Raw genomic sequence first — 19,521 nt, forward strand, 5'->3', positions numbered from 1 at the left:
CTGACCTCTGTGATTGCAAACAAGGGTTTTGCCACCAAGTATTAAGTCATGTTTTGCAGAGGGGTCAAATACTTATTTCCCTCATTAAAATGCAAATCAATTTATAACATTCTTGACATGTGTTTTTCTGAATTTTTTAGTTGTTATTCTGTCTCTCACTGTTCAAATAAACCTACCATTAAAATTATAGACTGATCATGTCTTTGTCAGTGGGCAAATGTACAAAATCAGCAGGGGATCAAATACTTTTTTCCCTCACTGTATGCATGAATGAATGGATTCCTCTGGGGAAAAAAACAAAGCATTTAACAAATATTCTTTACATCTTGGCACTGCATATTTTTCCTATCTTTCCTATTTGTTTCATATAAAATATCATTAGATTGATACACCCAAATATTATTACTGACCACTTAACCATTATTTTTCATCTCTTTGACCCTGGAATTAGTCATGCAAGATATCTCCATCTTGTAGAGGAAATATACCTGTCTGCCCTTTCTCTGAGCAGTAATGTTTAACATATAGCCACAGAAGGCAGTGGTTAGACCATCAAAAGGAAGTATCAAAAACAGCTTAACACAAGGCAGAAAAAAATCTGTACAAAATGCTTAGGTCAATGATAACAGAGAAAAGTCTGTTTTGTATTTTACAGTTTAAAATCCCAAATCTGGGATAATCCCCCACCCTGCATGTATGACTTTTTTTTAAGCAAGGATTACTAAGTAAAATACATTTGCAGCACAGTTTGCTATTCCAATACATACAGCAGTTTTTCATAGCTATTTTATAGTTAATACAAAGCAGTTGTGATAAAGCAAAAATAATAACACAAATGCATTTTTGATCTTTGAAAGAGACAAGGAAAGAAAAGGACAAGAATAAGACAAGGCTGACATGTACGTACACCCTACTGTTGGAAAGCCCATCACCAAACTAATGACAATAGATTGTGGAAAATGGGATCAAATAAAGCTGGGTGATTTCTTCACAAAAAAAGCCCTACGGTTTGGATTGTGAGACCCTCAAGAAAAACAAGGTTGTGTAATTTTCGAGTCTTTTTTACAACAAAGAAATCGCAGTTTTAGACTACACATGCAAGACATAGAACTAAGTGCAACTGAGTGAGTTTTTTTTTCTCTTTTAATTTAATCATTCCCTATAGGTTTGAACTGAGGTATGCGTACAGTTGTCGCAGGCTTTTATCTTTAGTAATGTCAAGCTACACATACTGAGAATGTTCTAATCTACCAGCTTTCCCCCCTTTAGAATACCAAGCAAACCAGCAAAAGACTAGCTTTGGATGAGCTCGAGTTGTTCTCACGATCCCAGTCCGGCTGTTACTGACCCATCCCACAGCTGCCTGCTATTGGATATTAAATAAATTTTCTGAAAACCACAGATTGCCCTTTTCATCTGTAATAGTAAATGCATGGTGAAATGTTAAAATAACTGCCATAAAATACTTTGTACCCAGCTTATTAGTTGACAGGAGTGTTTTTTAATATAAAAAGTAAAACGTTGACAGAAACTAAACACAATCATAAAGCCTTGCCAATGTTAACAAAGAACAGTACAATCCCGCCAAGATAGCAGGACTCACTAAAAAGTGGCATACAATCATTGGAAAGTTTACAAATTCATAAAGAATAAAAAATTAAACAAAATATTGAATCATTGGGTGGTCCAGTTGAAGTATAGAATCCTTTTCACATTGTTCTCTACAAAGCTCTCCTGTCTACTGTTAAACCCTCGTTATGATCATAATATCCTTTCATCCCCTTATGTTGCACAGTAATCTGCTGCTGATAGACAGAGTGATGCCTTTTCCTCTCATTGGCCCAAAGAACATGTTCCAATAATTTGGTAATGTTTGTCTGACTCTGCATCTCCCTTTCAGTTGTGGTCACTGCAAAGTCCTGCAGTTACTGCACTCAACAAGAGACCCCTTTGGCTTTAAAGCTAATGACAGTCAGACAGTTTGAGGAGTGTCCTCACTAATCAATGTGCCATTGGTTTGACACAGCTGAGACTCCATCTTTAGATCCTTTCACATCCAATGGGAGAGAATGGAGGATATTTGGCCTTATCTGCTATTGCATGGAACAGAGAACATCGTTTTTACTTTGTAGTTTATCTTTGGTTGTCACAGAACAAGGTTTTAGAAACATCAACAACTAAAAACAAAAGTTACAAATAAAAAAAGAAATAATAATAAATAAAAAATGCAAAGTGGTTGGTTGCAGTCTTTAAGAAGTCATGTTTGTGAGTCTTTGTATGAGCCTGTTTCATATCATAAACCAAACCTAGGATCAAGCCCATTTGTGTTCAGCCTCACAGCCTCAGCATCAATCCCATCCACCCTATTGCAGGGCCTACATTACTACTCTGACTTAGTCATTGGGTTCTGCTGATGTTGACCCTGAACAGTACCCAGATCATCAGTTACCTTGTGGTGTGTGGGCGTAAACATGGCTGCCAATACTGGAATTAAATAATGATCAGGCCTAATTGCCAGTCTTGGGATTATCCCTAAATTAAGAACATTCATATTTCATCTGATATGTGTAATTATTAATAATCACAAAAGAAATTGAGAGCCAACTGGTCATGCATATGGTAAAAAAAATCACTTTGATATCTTCAAGCAAGGCCAAACAATCCTTCCATGATTGAAATTACAGTGTGGAAAACTAGACATGTTTAATCTACAATGACAGTTGTGTTCAGGAATCACAATTAGTTGGTCTAAAATATTATGATTGTACTGCACACCTCACATTTCATTTTCTTTCTAAAACCGGGAGCTTGCGAATGATCAGAAATTTGGTTGCAGCTAACGCACTGCCGTGAAGGGCTGTTTTAAAATATAATTTCATGAGGATAAATCATAACCTGCATGATTTCTCTGTCATTCATCCCCATCTTACATTAAACTTCATTGATGCGTGGAGAGAGCCTTCATTACGAGTAGTGCATTGCAGATGGACTTCATGAGCTTGGGGGGTTGGGGTGGGGATGGACTACATGTCAGAGAGGTGGCATTCTGAAGCATGTGGAATAAATGACAGAAAAATACTACTTGGTATTTGACATTCTGCTTCATGTAAAAAAATGAGGAAACAACAAGAAAGGAACTCCTAAACATCCATCATTAAATGCTGACCATACAGAATCTCCACAGCATGGGCATGAGGTCTGACCAGTTAAAGAAATCAAATGCAACAACAACAGCAATGAACAATGAAAAATACATAGTTTACATTTTAAACCCCTCACCCTCAAAACACACCAAAAAACATCCCTCCCACCCTAGATGGAAGCAAACCAATTAAGTTTTGAAGGCAGTGACCATGAACTAAATCCACACTCACACACACACACACACACACACACACACACACACAGAGACACACACACACACACACACACACACACACAGTGTAAATTAAACGCCATTCAATATCTCTTGAGTTTATGGGCATGTGTGTGTGTTTGTGTGTGTGTGTGAGAGAGAGAGAGAGAGAACCGCTCTGCAGTCCGTGCTCAGTGTGGTTGAATGCAATCCATACGGCTGCACAGTGCAGGTCCAAGTCCATACTGGATTTGAAGCTAGCACGCTGACCAAGAAGAAGTCCCCAGTACCAAACATGTCCATCCAACGCATGTTGAGTAGAAATTACTTTTTTTTCTTATTTTCGCTCACTTAAACCAAACAGTAGATATAAATCAAAAATACTCCCATGTGGGACGTATTCTCTTTCTTTTGTTTTTCACTATGTATTTAATGGCACTAAAAGTCAATTGGAAACATTTGATAGCTGTGATCAGAGGACTGAGACTGCAGTCTTGTATCTGTGTTATCTGTGACGTTGTGGCGTCTCACAGATGACTAAGGTTAGTTCTGCCTCTGGGAGAGGCCCCTGGGGGCCCGACCTTACAGCATGTCATCGTGGCCCTGGTCGTCATCGTAATCTCTGTGGTGATCGAAATCTGGACTGTGGTTGGCCGTCGTCACCAGGGAGAGGGGGCCTTCGTGGTCCTCTGGGTCCAGCGGTTCCTCTTTAATGTGATGCCTGCATGGAAACAGAACACAAACAGACAGTGGATGTTCCATTTAGTTTATCTTTAGCTGGTTAAACCCTTGTTGAACCTTTCATTCCCTCCTCAAAAGAGAACCACAGACATGTATTGATTCAGATTTAAAAGAGAAATGAGGAACAAAAACAAATGAGTGGCTCTAATGAATCTCTGAGAGGGGCCTCTCTGGGCTGGTGTTGATGACAACTTCACCTTCTTTTAAGGTATTCCAATCCCGGAAAACCTGCAGGCTTTATTTTCATAGCAGCCGACAACAGGGTATTCACTTAGAATTGATAAATGAGGAAGATTAACAACGTGCGACGGGGGAGAGAGGAGAATGGACTCTGTGGAGGGAGAGAGTGGGCTGTTGTCAACTTCCTGGTGGCAGTGGATCAGTGACAGCGAGCGCTGTGTGTTCCTCTTCCTTCTCGTTAACATGCATAACCTGCGAGGCGGGTCTCCAGAGGACGACCCCGAGCCGGCTTCTATCATTAATCAACTTCAAGCAAACACAGCGACCAGACACCACTATACATGCTTTAAACTCCAAAATTAATGCATATTTTCACCAAGTGTCAATAATGGAAGAAAAGCGCTGGCAGGAAGGCGCGCGAGCAGAGCAGAAAGGCACACTCAACACAACATTGTGATAAGAAAGAGAGCCATGAGAATAATAACGCTGTCAGTTGTAAACAAGGCAAAACATGAACCCAGCCCACTGCCTGGGCAAAGGGGGCTCTAAAGAGACGAGATCTGCCAAATTTCTCATTACAGAAACACCGCAGGAATAAAGCGCATGGGAAGGAGGCATGAATAGAGCAGAGAGGAGGGAAAAAATTAAAACATTATGAGAAGCTGCAGGATATTTCCCATTCTAACCTGTGGTGCCAACACTGTGCTGTACGGGAGTTTGTGTGGTGTCAGTACGAGACGCTGAGCCCATTTTGAACAGTGACCAGGGACAAGCATGTTCTCTGTCCCCCCAGACTCATTTGATTTATTTATGCACAAATGTCTTACGTGATATGCAATTTTTTTGATGGAGACGTTTCTATGCTAATGAGCTGACACATTTACTGTAGGTGTGATTATAAAACAGGGGAAAAAGTAAAGTAGGCTTTTCTATTGGTTTCAGATCAAAGTAACTTCACAAGTCACATCGCCTCAGGTCTCAATCCCTGGCTGCAGGGCAAACATGAAATTGTTATTATTATGCTATTGAACTGCATGCTGACTCCACACTGCTAATTAGCTGGCTGGGTCTGGATACCTGATTATAGTCAGCCTGTAAAAGAGAACAGCCCTAGTTTCCTCTCTGTAGTAAAAGCCTAACTCCATCTAACACCATGCAGGGCTTTGAGCTAGGCAGCTGGTAAACACATGTACGGCCTGGGCCACTACATAGCCAATTTGTAAGTCGCTCTGGATAAGAGCGTCTGCTAAATGACGTAAATGTAAATGTAAATAGCCAGTCTGTTGTCTGTACGCCAGGTGAAGACCTGTGAGACGTTGGGTCTATGAGCCAGGTTTGGTTTGTGTGGGATGAGGATGTTGTGATTCTGTAGCTTGGGTGAGGTGTGTCTCTTGGAGAATGGAGAGAAAAGAGGGAGCTGGCTTTAGAGCGATAGAGGTGCTAGCAAGTAAACCTGAACTTTTGTTTGAAGGCGTGCTGTTTCATAGAAGATAGAAGAAATGTGGCTTTGCGCGAATACACTGAAGTTGAATGCTCTGATGCATTTTGTACTCATATAAAGCTTATCCACATACAGTCATTGTGAAAAAGCTCAGTAAATGAGCTTCATCAGCCTCAAGATAAAGAGAGGGAGAGAGAGAGAGAGAGAGAGAGAGAGAGAGAGAGAGGGAGACAGCCTTTGGGCCAGCACACCCATCCTGTCTCTGCCTTTCCTGTTCCAGAGCGATGCCCAAAGCTATGTTCACAGTGATTAGGGATGGCACTTTCCTCCATTTCGCCACAAGCTCATTACTGCACCTTTATGTTTTCAGGCATAATTTCCCTCTAGCTCAGACATTTTATGGGGCCATCCCTAAATCTAGCAGAGCTGCACATCGGTGGTCTGCCCCACATCTGGAAACGATGCTGCCTGCCCCGTATTATTTTAGGCTTCAAACAACACAGCAGACAGTGCTATACAACAAGTGAATAGGGAACTGCGGTTTCCAGGCAGACCACCGTTTTCCTACATGGGAATCTTGGACTATTTCTCCTAGACTAATTATGATTTTTTGTTGTTTTTCTTTAGACGGCTGAGAGGGATTTGAATGTGTTCTAACTCGTATTTCAGTGTGGAGGAGACATCAGCTCTGTCACTTTGCGTTCTGGCATTTTGTAAATATTGTAAAAGAATTGGAGGGGTGATTATGGTGGGACTCAGCAGACAGTAGGACACATTTTTTAACCGTAATAAAGGAGAGTTTATAAACTTTGTGTTGATATAACAGAGGGCTCCAGTCTTTTCTTCCTGGCCTTGCCTGGCTTTAGAACCTTCTAGAAGGTGGAGTTTCCTTTTTCAGGGAAGGCCCGGTTCTGACCTTTCATACAACCGCGCCAATATCATCCTCTCTTTATATATATTTTTATCCATTTTAGCATTGTTTCATGTTCCTTTAATATGTTATTTACATGTAATATCCAATTCTAAGGCATTTTGGGGGATATTAAAATGCTAGATAAAAAAATGTGTTTGCTCAAATCCATTCTATTTGGGATCTATTTGAATCAGTGGAGACCAGCTGAAACTCATTCCTTCCCTTCAGTCTTAAACAGATTACTGTAAATAGAAAGTAAGGAGCCACTCACATAGCTGGCAAGGGAGAGCGTCCTGGACTGCTGTCACTGCCGTTGCTGTTTCCATGGTCCATCGCTCCAATCATCTCCTCTCGGATGGCATTCGCCAGGGAGTTGAGGGTAGGACTTCCAATGGAAGCAGTAGTGTATAGAGGTATATTGTTTTCTGCCATTGAAGCCTGAAAAGCATGCACAGTGTTAAAACAGAGAAACGGAAGAGAACTGTCAGCACTTTTCAGCTTCCCTCCATCCCTCCTGCCTTTCTTTCCCCTCACAGTAAAAGGGTAAAAGGTCAAGAGAGCTTGATACTGAGACAGTATTCATATTTACCTGGAAGGCTGCAGAGAGAGCCGGACCATAGCCCAAGCTGGTCTGGATGTTTTTCACTAAGGCTGGACTTCTGCAGACAACAACTTTAGTTTAGAAAATGCTCATATTTCATTTAATAAAATGGTAATTTTATCACACACCAAAAACACAGAGATTCATTTCAATTCATTGTTTTCATTGTAAGGAAGACAAGACAAGTTGATGGAAGGAGGTTTTGTAAAAGCATGAAAAGGAAGCACTAAACACAGAGACATGATGGGAACACAGAGGCAGAGCATGCAGGTAGTAGGGGGGTGAAGGTCTGGGGGGAGCTGGGGCTCAGGAGGCGGGGTGGGCCAGGCAGAAGTTCTTACTGTACTAGCAGCTCATCAAAGTTCTCAACAGCGGTGTATTTCCGAGGTCGGCCTCGCTGTATATGGCGGCCGCGTTTAAACTCGTCCTCTACTCTCACAAAGCACTTATGCAGGGAAAGGTTGGTGCGACTGGTACCCTGGGCGGGAGACAAGTAGCAGGGCAGCCAGATGCAGATGCAATGACCACAACACAACAGCACAAAGGACAGACAGACACAGGGACAGACAGATAGACACAGGGACAGACACAGGGACAGACAGACATATAGACACAGGGACACGCAGATAGACACAGGGACAGGCAGACAGACACAGGGACAGACAGAGAGATAGACACAGGGACAGACAGACAGACAGATAGACACAGGGCTGACAGACAGACAGACAGACAGATAGACACAGGGACAGACAGACAGACAGACACATGGACAGACAGGGGGACAAGGGAGGAAAGGGTGAGGATCAAAATGAAAACCAGTACAAGCCAATGTGGGTTATGATGCGACACCAGGGGCAGAATACTGAAAGCATGGGGGATGCTGCACACCAAAGCAAGCGGGGACTTTGGGGGGCTTCGTGGGACACAGACAATGAGATGGAGCAGCCTCTTCCCATAGAGCCACAACCAGCCAGACGTGAGAGTTGGCCAGAGATGTCAGACCTACCCAGTGATCTTTTGTGGCCTTCTCTTTTGGAACTCTAGTTCATCCACTGTCCACACAGCCCCTTTAACGTTTTCTACTCGCACAAAACACTTGTGAAGACTAAGATTATGCCGGACTGCGTTCTGCAGTTGGTGTAAAAAAAAGAAGGGAGAGAAGAATTATATCAACACAGGAAAATGTCTAATCATTTCATTTCAGAGAAGAAACATATAGACAGGCACATACATGACATAACCTGGACATCATTGTAAATTTTTTCAAGTATCAGTGATCTGTCGGCTGTAAAGTTTAAATGAGAAAAACACTGTGGAAATATTTTCCAGTTACTATGGCAATACAGTTTCATTTAATCAACATCCTTTAAAAATATAATTCACAGAGCCTTAAATTATGATGAGCCATTTGAAAAGAGCCACTAAGACCTTGAAAACAAAAACCCAGACTGAACAAAGACCTTGATCAAATAAACCAGTCTCTTTGGCTTGTCAGTTTCAGTTATGACCTTACCTACAATTGAACAATAAGGGAGAAGACACATTTCCAAAAGCTTTAGCTGTTGGCTTACATTATAAGCTTTTTCATAAGACCATTTGTAGAGTATGCGGGTTACCTTTTTTAAATAAACCAATCACTGACACATGAGATTAGAACTCTGTAAATGTATTGGACCTTATTGAGTGTTTGTGTGAACTCTAGTGTATACAGTAGGTGTGTGTGTGTGTGTGCACGCACGCCAATATGCAGGAGTGTGTCACAGTGTTGGATTTTTGTTTATAACTCAAATGTGCCCCTATGGTCAGGCTGTCAGCGGCAGGGGAAGCAGGCAGTTAGAGAGCTGAGGGAGGACAGTGAGCCATGGAGGGGGGCTAGGGGGTCTCACTCACAGCTGCACTGTGGATACGCTACACTACAGGCCCTCTCTGCCTTATGAGGGTAGCCTTCAATGCTTCATCACTCTCTCTCTTCTCTTACTCCTTCTCTCCTTCTCCTTTTTGTCTGCCCTCTCTTTTTAACCCCTCTATTTTTCTCTGGGGTTTGTCTGCCTGTGTGTGTGTGGCCCAGAGGAAAATAAATAAGGTGTTCTCAGTTTAAGTTCTGTGGGAGGGTCTCGGCCAGGAGTCCCTGGCAGCACATTGGTGTGTTAAACCCATGCCACCCACCACCAAAACATCTCCAAATATTAGCTGGGGATTTTTTACAAGAATGCAAATTTTCCCTCATCATTTTTCTGTGAGGTAACAGACAGTGTTTGTGTTAGGAGTGGCTCTATTTGGATAGAATAAATGGGGCAAGGTTATGAATTGGGTTATGGCTCATTCATTGCATTTAAACTTGATATATTTGACTATCTTTTACACTGAACAAAAATATAACCGCAACATGTAAAATGTTGGTCCCATGTTTCATGAGCTGAAATAAAAAATCCCTGAAATCTTCCATACGCACAAAAAGCTTATTTCTCTCAAATTTGATGCACACATTTGTTTATATCCCTGTTAGTGAGCTTCTCTCCTTTGCCAAGATAATCCATCCACCTGACAGGTGTGGCATATCAAGAAGCTGATTAAACAGCATGATCATTACACAGGTGCACCTTGTGCTGGGGACAATAAAAGGCCACTTTAAAATGTGCAGTTTTGTCGCACAACACAATGCCATAGATGTCTCAAGTTTTGAGGGAGCGTGTAATTGGCATGCTGACTGCAGGAATGTCCACCAGAGCTGTTGCCAGATAATTTAATGTTAATTTCTTTACCATAAGCTGCCTGCAACGTCGTTTTATAGAGTCCCTGGCAGCACATTGGTGTGTTAAACCCATGCCACCCACCACCAAAACATCTCCAAATATTAGCTGGGGATTTTTTACAAGAATGCAAATTTTCCCTCATCATTTTTCTGTGAGGTAACAGACAGTGTTTGTGTTAGGAGTGGCTCTATTTGGATAGAATAAATGGGGCAAGGTTATGAATTGGGTTATGGCTCATTCATTGCATTTAAACTTGATATATTTGACTATCTTTTACACTGAACAAAAATATAACCGCAACATGTTAAATGTTGGTCCCATGTTTCATGAGCTGAAATAAAAAATCCCTGAAATCTTCCATACGCACAAAAAGCTTATTTCTCTCAAATTCGATGCACACATTTGTTTATATCCCTGTTAGTGAGCTTCTCTCCTTTGCCAAGATAATCCATCCACCTGACAGGTGTGGCATATCAAGAAGCTGATTAAACAGCATGATCATTACACAGGTGCACCTTGTGCTGGGGACAATAAAAGGCCACTTTAAAATGTGCCGTTTTGTCGCACAATACAATGCCACAGATGTCTCAAGTTTTGAGGGAGCGTGTAATTGGCATGCTGACTGCAGGAATGTCCACCAGAGCTGTTGCCAGATAATTTAATGTTAATTTCTTTACCATAAGCTGCCTGCAACGTCGTTTTATAGAATTAGGCAGTGCGTCAAACCGGCCTCACAACCGCAGACCACGTGTAACCACGCCAGCCCAGGACCTCCACATCCAGCTTCTTCACCTTTGGGATCGTCTGAGGGGGGGGAATAAAGCCCTTTTGTGGGGAAAAACTCATTCTGATTGGCTGGGGCTGACTGCCAAGTGTGTGGGCCTATGCCCTCCCAGGCCCACCCATTGCTGCAGCCCTGCCCAGTCATGTGAAATCCATAGATTAGGGCCTAATGAATTTATTTAAAGTGACTGATTTCCTTATATGAACTGTAACTCAGTAAAATCTTTGAAATTCTTGCTTGTTGCGTTTATATTTTTGTTCAGTATAACTCCACAAGATCAACACAACAGTCCCTGCCCTTTATATTTGTCTAAGGAAGTCAAAGTGAAGACTGATTTTACCTTCCATGTTGCAGCGTTGCGCCTGAAATATGCAAACATTCGTGTGAACCAGTTGTAAATTTCATTTAGTGTTAGCTGCTTTTCCGGTGATTCAAGGATACCCTGGAAAAGACCAAGAGACATAAACAACATTCAACATTTTGTTCCCTCTGAAAAAAAATCTGTTATTCACAAGTGGCATGCAGGTTGTGTGTGCTCTCCTGAAAGAACACAGACAACAGTGCATGGTCTGTCCATGTGATTATGTGCACGATCTGTACCCTCTCGCTTTGTTTAAGGAACTGTCTGGTTCCCTTTCAAATCTCGCAATTTGAATATATTTATATTGGCAGTGTAAATTGTGGGAAGCGAAAATATTTCTCAGGCAGATTACAGGCCAGCAATTATGCCAGGCTCAGATTAATTCCTGAGATCACAGATTACTGCGAGCCGGCCGATAATTGACTGGCCATCTTAGAACAGGTTCATCCCTACTGTTGTGTGAAATGAATTTCATAATCACATCCACCGTAATGCTTAATCAAAAGCAATTGTTATATATGGCTGTTTTTGGAGTCCCGAGCGCATTCTTGCACTCATTTGCAGATGGTTAATCTTCCGCTGCACGTCTAAATTGTATTTGAAATTTAACAAGGCAGGATAGAGAAAATATAAGCAGTTTGTGTCTTGGCTGAATATGTATCTGCTGTCCTGTTAATGACGGAAGCCACTGAAGCAGATTAAAGGCCCTATTCCTTTAAGTGACAGATTAAATGCATTACAAGTTACCAGCCCAGAGCAGAGCCAGCCGAGCAGAGGATCCTTACCTGGCGTATTAATGAGGCATACGTGAAGGGAGGTCTGACTTCAGCATTCATGTAGAACTCTTTGTTCTGGACAATATCTGTACAAAGGGAGCAAACACAACATACAGACGAACATAGACAAAAGCCATAGTCAGTAGCTATTATAGATACAACATTTCCATTTGCAGTCTGATAGATTTGAAATTGGATGTGTGTGTGTGTGTGTGTGTGTGTGTGTGTGTGTGTGTGTGTGTGTGGGCTATATGTGTCCAGTACCTGGGGAGTTTGGCATGTTGTACTTGTCAGAGTAGCGCCGGCGCATGGGGCCCACACTGTGGTGGAGGCTGTTGGGGGTGATGACGGAGTGGGCCTGGGACAGGGGCGTCAGGGGGGCCGTGGGGGTGGTGGGGGTCTGGGGCAGGCTCAGGGGGGGCGAGGCCTCAGGGGGGGCTGTCTTGGACAGGGTGACGCTGGACACCAGGTTGAGCTGGGAGGGAGGGTAAACAAAACAAAACACAACACAGACAGACAGACAAGAGCTCGTTAATTACCCAGCGTCTCAAGACACCTCATTGGCTAGGCTGATCACAGCTTTAATTATGGGCCACCCTGAGGATGATCCGTGAACGTTCGCTAAACATCCTGCTCATTCTCTCTCCTACCCTCCTCCTCCATCCTTCACTTCTTCCACCTCCTCCTCATGGATCTCTCTCCTCTCCTCCTCCTTCCCTAACAGCTCAGCTCCCTGTTCTCTGTTTTCCTCCCTTTGTTTGATCTGCTGGCAGATCACACCCACACACTTCAACCAATCCCGCCCCCCCGCTGGGAGACTGGCAAGGGTGAGGGGAGATGGGCGGCACTAACAGCCCTGACAAAAGACAGTGAGATTCTCACCTGCCGCTGAGCAACCACTAATAAGCCACGTAGAGGAAGCAGACAATCTGGACTAATTACAAGCTGAAATTGTATTGTAAGGACTCTAATTAGGAGATGCTTATGGAGGTGATGTGATGATTAAATGCTGTATCTAAATGACCCCATCATCAGGGCTGGCTGGCGCAAGATGGCTCTGGAATATTTTGTAGACAGGGGGAGAGAGAGGGGTTGCTGTTCTTTCGAGGGGTGGGGTGTGAGGAGGGAGTGGGGAGAGATATTAGTAATAATGGCTACAAGGTAAACTAATTAAGCCAAGTGCTCCAAAGGTATACCATGGCTTCCAGCAGCTGTGGCTGCTTCCAAACACTGCCAAGCCTCCACAGTGGAGCAGCAGTCAAGTGGAAAATTCTAGCCTGACCCCTTGCTCCAGTTATTAATTTGCAGGAATACTAATGACACATATACATATTCCCACAAAATTGTTCTAATTGCTAATTTGCCGAAGGAGGCCAGTTTCCAAATTAAACACCACTTCAGTCTAGGAGGAAAGAGGGGAGGAAAAAACTGAGAGAGAGAAAGAGAGAGAGAAAGAGAGAGAGAAAGAGAGAGAGTGGGCAGGAGGCGTCTCCTCTTTGACAATCATTTCTGAATTGTGTTAACAAATTAATGAAATGTCAAGGCTGTCAATTGCTTTGAAGGTATCAGATGTCAAATTTTTGCTGATAATGGTTGTGGGTGACAGTGGTGACACAGGGAAGACGGGGGGCTTGCAGGTGAAAGTGAACAGACAGTGTTTAACATCTCACCCCTCATCACATGGATCCTCCACGGCCACACAATTACCACAACCCTATTAGCAGTCATTACCATTGAGATGGCCCCATATGATAGACAGGTATATAATAAAGAAATCTGAGGCTAGCTGCATGGCTGGCACCACTGCTTAATTCATCCTTGACATGGCATTGACTTAACCAGGTTATGGCTAGTGTGATTTTTTAAAGTAATTGTATATTTTGTATTTGTAATGATTTGCAATGCTAAAACAAAGGAATTGTGTATGTTTTTTTCTGCACCAATAGAGACATGTAATGTTTATTTACAATTCTGAGGCTGGAATATGCCTTTTGGCAGAGTTCTACGCAAATACATGTAGGATCTTAATTTGATCACCCTGTTATAGGAGAACTTTCCTGCAATGCAAAATGTAAAACTTGTAGTGTATTTAAAAAAGCCTCTGAAGTTTGTAATATCCACTTTCAAATTTCAGACTTGATCAATCCTGCAAAAATGTCTATTAATTATAATCCACATAATAATTCACATTTCCTGTTGCTGCAGGATTAATTTGGGCAAACTGGCTGAAATTAAGATCCTACATCTGTAATGTGTTACACAAATACTGAAAGCACATGAATGTATACTGTAAATTCACTACTGTACGAGTGTGTTATTCTAAATCAAGAGCCAAATAAATCACACTTGGGTTTATTGTTTTCTGACACAATACTATCAATAGACTGGACGTCTGACTTATTTTCCTGTTGATTAGCAGTCTTTGTTTCATGTTTCATCCATATTCCCCAGCCATAAACAGTGAGTGGCCCTCAACAATAGGCCAGACAGCCTGGTAATAGCCTTTCTTTCCCTCAGCATTTGGGCTCACTCCAGTGCAGAGACAAAATTAGACTTCACACAGAAATTAATTAAATGGTAATGGGTGATCTAATTATACTGGCTTTGATTCGCCAAGCTGCTAAAGAAAATAAACAAAAATTCCCTCCTTAATTTTAATTATGTAGTGCAAAAAGGTCAGATTTCTGACAAGAATGCTTAGTGACACCAACTACAGACACACAATCACACAACCACACAATGACAACCACAAACACATACGCATCGCGCGCACCAAACACGCACGCTCACACACTGTTTATGCGCTGTATTCTGTCTTTATATATTTTTCCAAACAAGCTCAAAGGAATACATTCAATCATATTCAGTTGACACTGTGTATGTACAGTATATGCTTGTTATGTATTTAATTAGGACTAACTGTTAATTAGCCTATTTATGTAGGAAGTGTACTGTATGACGTGTGCTGTAGATACACTACATGCCCAAAGTATGTGGACACCTGCTCGTCGAACATCTCATTCCAAAATCATGGGCATTAATATGGAGTTGGTCCCCCCTTTGCTGCTATAACAGCCTCCACTCTTCTGGGAAGGCTTTCCACTAGATGTTGGAACAATGCTGTGGGGACTAGCTTCCATTCAGCCACAAGAGCATTAGTGAGCTCGGGCACTGATGTTGGGCGATTAGGCTTGGCTTGCAGTCGGCCTTCCAATTCATCCCAAAGTGTTCAATGGGGTTGAGGTCAGGGCTTGTGCAGGCCAGTCAAGTTCATCCGCACCGATCTCGACAAACCATTTCTGTATGGACCTCGCTTTGTGCATGGGGGCATTGTCATGAAAGGTCCTTCCCCAAACTGTTACCACAAAGTTGGAAGCACAGAATCGTCTAGAATGTAATTGTATGTTGTAGCGTTAAGATTTCCCTTCACTGGAACTAAGGGGCCTAGATCGAACCATGAAAAACAGCCCCAGACCATTATTCCTCCTCCACCAAACTTTATAGTTCGCACTATGCATTCGGCAGGTAGTGTTCTCCAGGCATCCGCCAAAACCAGATTCGTCTGTCGTACTGCCAGATGGTGAAGTGTGATTTATCACTCCAGACTAGGGGCTTCCACTACTCCAGAGTCCAATGGCGGCGAGCTTTACACCACTCCAGCCGACGCTTGGCATTGCGCATGGTGATCTTAGGCTTGTGTGAAGCTGCTCTGGCATGGAAACCCCTTTCATGAAGCTCCCGATGAACAGTTCTTGTGCTGACGTTGCTTCCAGAGGCAGTTTGGAACTCGGCAGTGAGTGTTGCAACCAGGGACAGACAATCAGCACTCAGCGGTCCCGTTCTGTGAGCTTGTGTGGCCTACCACTTCGCGGCTGAGCCGTTGCTCCTAGACGTTTACTCTTCAAAATAATAGCACTTACAGCAGCTCTAAGAAGGCAAAAATTTGAAAAACTGACTTGTTGGAAAGGTGGCATCCTATGACGGTGCCAAATTGAAAGTCACTGAGCTCTTCAGTAAGGCCACTCTACTGCCATTTGACTGCATGGCTGTGTGCTCGATTTTATATACCTGTCAGCAACGGGTGTGGCTGAAATAGCCAACTCCACTAATTTGAAGGGGTCTTCACATACCTTTGTATATATATATATGTATGTGCTCCTTATCAATCAATGGAAACTGGTATTGTTCCTAAAGATTTGAAAACTGCCAAAGCTATCCCCCTCTATAAATATGCGGATCCAAGATCCGCACTTCCCATTCTTTTTGCTGATGATACCAACTTCATTTTATCACACAATAATTTTTATTCACTAATCAATGAAGCCAACTCAGGAATGGCCAAGTTTTCTGAATGGTTCCAGATAAACAAATTATATTTAAATGTAAAAAATAAATTAACTTCATTGTATTCACTGGTAAAAATAAGAAATATTGTTTAAAAAAAATGCCAGAATCTCAATTGGTGGGAATGGAATGGACCGGGTTTCATTCACTAGATTCCTAGGTGATCTAGTTGATGAAAAGTTGTCCTGTAAAGATCACATTCACTTTGTCTGCAGCAAAGTGGTGAAATCCGTTGGTATCATCAGAAAGATTAGTGGTTTGGTTCATCAGGCTCGCTTCCTAACACTATACTACAGCTAAATTTACCCATATCTCATTTACTGCAATATTGTCTGGGCCAATACATATGTTTCCTACCTACACAAATTACTCATCACACAGAAGACATTTGGCACCTCATCTAACTACTTGGATCCATCTGCCCCTCTGTTTAAGAGACTCAATATATTGTCTATCTACAACATTAATATACTTATGCACCTTCATCTACAAATACACATACCTCCCAGACAGCCTACCTAGGGTTGGGCAGTATCCAGATTTCCATACCTTCATACCGTGCCTGTGCCATCCCGGGATACATGGCATTACCGATAGTGCACACAGGGGGCGCTATTTCATTTTTTCAAATGTAAAAAAAGCCCCAAAAATGTCACTTACCAGAATGCTAACAAAATGTTAACAAGTACAAAGGAATTCTCATAGCGGAAGCTAGGTAAATGCTAACGAGTGGATGCATTTACTACTAGGACAGACAACCCAGCTCATAAAGTTATGCAAGTATCTCAAAACGCAGTTTGCAGCACACATAAAACAAATATTAGGCAGCAGGGATCTTAATCCAGGAGGGGATTGTCTCTGCTGCTGTTACCAAGCAGCTTGATCTTGCAAGGTAGCAAAACCCAGCTGGAGAAAATGTATTTTGCACATCTTAGATAGTTAATTTAATAGTTATAAGATATATAGCTGGCAAACATTAGTAGTGAATTTCATACAAGTGTAACTTGATCACCTCACTTAAGTTGGGTTGCAGGAGTGACTCGCCTCACAAAGCTCCCATTTTGCTTGTTGTGCTTCTTTGTAAACAAACACCCGTGACTGGCTCAAACCGCTGTTTTGGGAAACTAGTTCCAGTAAGCTTCATAATGAAAAAGCTATATAATGAAAATTTATCTAACGGGCGAAATGATGAACGCGATCTGCTTTATCTATTACTTAGTGCACAAGATGACTGCAGGTATTTATTTAAAAAGTACTAATATTCAAAGCCCAAAAAACGTCACTTACCAGAACGCTAACAAAATGCTAACAAGTACTAAGGAATCCTCATAGAGAATGCTAACTAAATGCTAACGAGCTTAACTTGTATAGTTTCTGACCTAAACTATACAAGTATACAAGTAAATAGCTAGCTAGCTACTAAATTAGCAAACCAAATGCACAACTGCAGAGCATTTAGCTAATTTTAGCCAGTTAACTTAATAGTTATAAGATATCTAGCTGGCAAACATTTAGTTGTGAATTTCATACTGTAATTAGATCACCTGGCGCATGCTGCATGACAGTGAGTGACTCACAAGGCTCCGGTCTCTGGTCATTGTGTGCTTGTAAACAAACACCACGTGACACGTGAATGGGGACTACCGTAAACGACATAATAATGTGACAGATGAAATGAAGAAAGCAATGTTCTTTATCTCCTAACCTATTGCACAAGTTGACTGCAGGTATTTACTTAAAAAGTAGCTACAAATATTCAAAAACCATTCCGTGGCTTTTCCCAAATACCCCGGTATACGGTATATACAGTATAACGCCCAAGCCAAAACCTACTTAAACCCTTCAATGGATTCTTCCAGGTTAATTCCCAAACCCATGCATACAACACAAGACACAGCAATAACCTTCACCCTCCCCACTGCCACACCTCACATAGTCAATTCTCTAGCAGATACAGAGGTTCCATACTCTGGAATTCCTATCTTCACATTGCCAAAACATCATCATCATCCCTCAATAACATCAAGCGAAGACTGGGAGTCCGCCTGATGAACCAAACTACCCAGTAGTATCCTCCATGTAGCCTAACTCTCACACTCACACACACACACACGTTTTTTCTTGTATACTTACTATATAATGTAATTTATTATTAGTATGCTCTGTTGAACTGATTAAACAAACTTTTTTTGTACTTATATTTGTATATTCGTTTTTTGTGGTGTGGTTTTCATATCAGCCCTTTTGGGTTTCCAACCTCACCTGCACACTGTTTTTATCTGTAATGTTTGTGCGAATAAATTAGACATTCATTTCTGAACAGTCTATAGTCTAAAGCCTGGTGTAACTCAATCTATAGTCTAAAGCCTGGTGTAATTCAGTCTATAGTCTAAAGGCTGGTGTAACTCAGTCTATAGTCTAAAGCCTGGTGTAACTCAGTCTATAGTCTAAAGCCTGGTGTAACTCAGTCTATAGTCTAAAGCCTGGTCTAACTCAGTCTATAGTCTAAACCCTGGTCTAACTCAGAGGGCATCTCTAGTTCTAGTCTAACTGAGAGCTCCAGCTGAGACTCAGGCCCTGACCTGTGGATTCCCCCACTGACCCAGCCACCGAGCCACACCATGGCTAGACACATTTATCATAGCCTATCATAGCAGCTACTAGCATGCACTGCACTGCCGTTGGACACGGCTGGGAGTTGATTTTTCTATAAAAGCAGTGTCACCCCCAGAGCTTTAACACAGAGCCTTGACACAGGGGAGAGGAGAAGTAGAGAAGTCAAGATGCTATCTGCTGCCCTAGCCACTTTTCACCTACAAATGTCCCTGTGTCAGGCCCTCATTCCGAAGCCTAATCTACACAATCAGTGTGTGTGACAGAGGCAAAGCTCCAACAGGCAGCCTATTGTCACTCTACATCTCCAGGAGCTTTATGTTGACTGCCTGCCTGACTGCCTGACTGCCTGACTGCCTGACTGCCTTCCTGTGCTGTGTGGAGCGCCGTACAGAGACTGACTAGAAATAAATGATTGTGGCTTTGGAAGGAACTCGTCAGAGGAGAGGGCCTCTGCGTTTGTGTGTGTGTGTGTGCCGCTGTGTTCAGCCCCACAGTTTATTGGCCCTCATGCTTTAGGCACTATGAGTGAACTGTCACAATGACTGAACCATGGTAATGGGGTTCCTTCTAAAACATGACAAAATAGCAGCTATATGTACACTGTATGTTAAGTGGCACAGCCTATAAGATAAGGATTAAACAGTAAGTTACATGGT

General features: G+C 42.2%; 1 protein-coding gene across 4 annotated transcripts in view; it reads right to left on the reverse strand.

The window, feature by feature from the left end:
* Positions 1-204: 204 nt before the first annotated feature.
* The window catches only part of LOC121575040 (forkhead box protein P1-B-like), a 251,168-nt gene continuing 231,851 nt past the window's right edge, over positions 205-19,521 (reverse strand). For 3 of the 4 annotated variants that reach the window (XM_041887824.2, XM_041887825.2, XM_041887827.2), the window contains 7 exons: positions 12,170-12,380; positions 11,915-11,991; positions 11,109-11,210; positions 8,238-8,359; positions 7,220-7,289; positions 6,902-7,068; positions 205-4,076 (listed from right to left, as the gene is read on the reverse strand). In XM_041887824.2, the coding sequence (XP_041743758.1) occupies positions 3,938-4,076; positions 6,902-7,068; positions 7,220-7,289; positions 8,238-8,359; positions 11,109-11,210; positions 11,915-11,991; positions 12,170-12,380 (888 nt within the window). In that variant the 3' untranslated portion in view covers positions 205-3,937. The remainder of the gene's footprint in view (positions 4,077-6,901; positions 7,069-7,219; positions 7,290-8,237; positions 8,360-11,108; positions 11,211-11,914; positions 11,992-12,169; positions 12,381-19,521) is intronic. The other variant, XM_041887826.2, reaches the window with a different exon arrangement.

The sequence above is a fragment of the Coregonus clupeaformis genome, chromosome 10, assembly GCF_020615455.1.
Source record: "Coregonus clupeaformis isolate EN_2021a chromosome 10, ASM2061545v1, whole genome shotgun sequence".
Classification (NCBI taxonomy): Eukaryota; Metazoa; Chordata; class Actinopteri; order Salmoniformes; family Salmonidae; genus Coregonus; species Coregonus clupeaformis.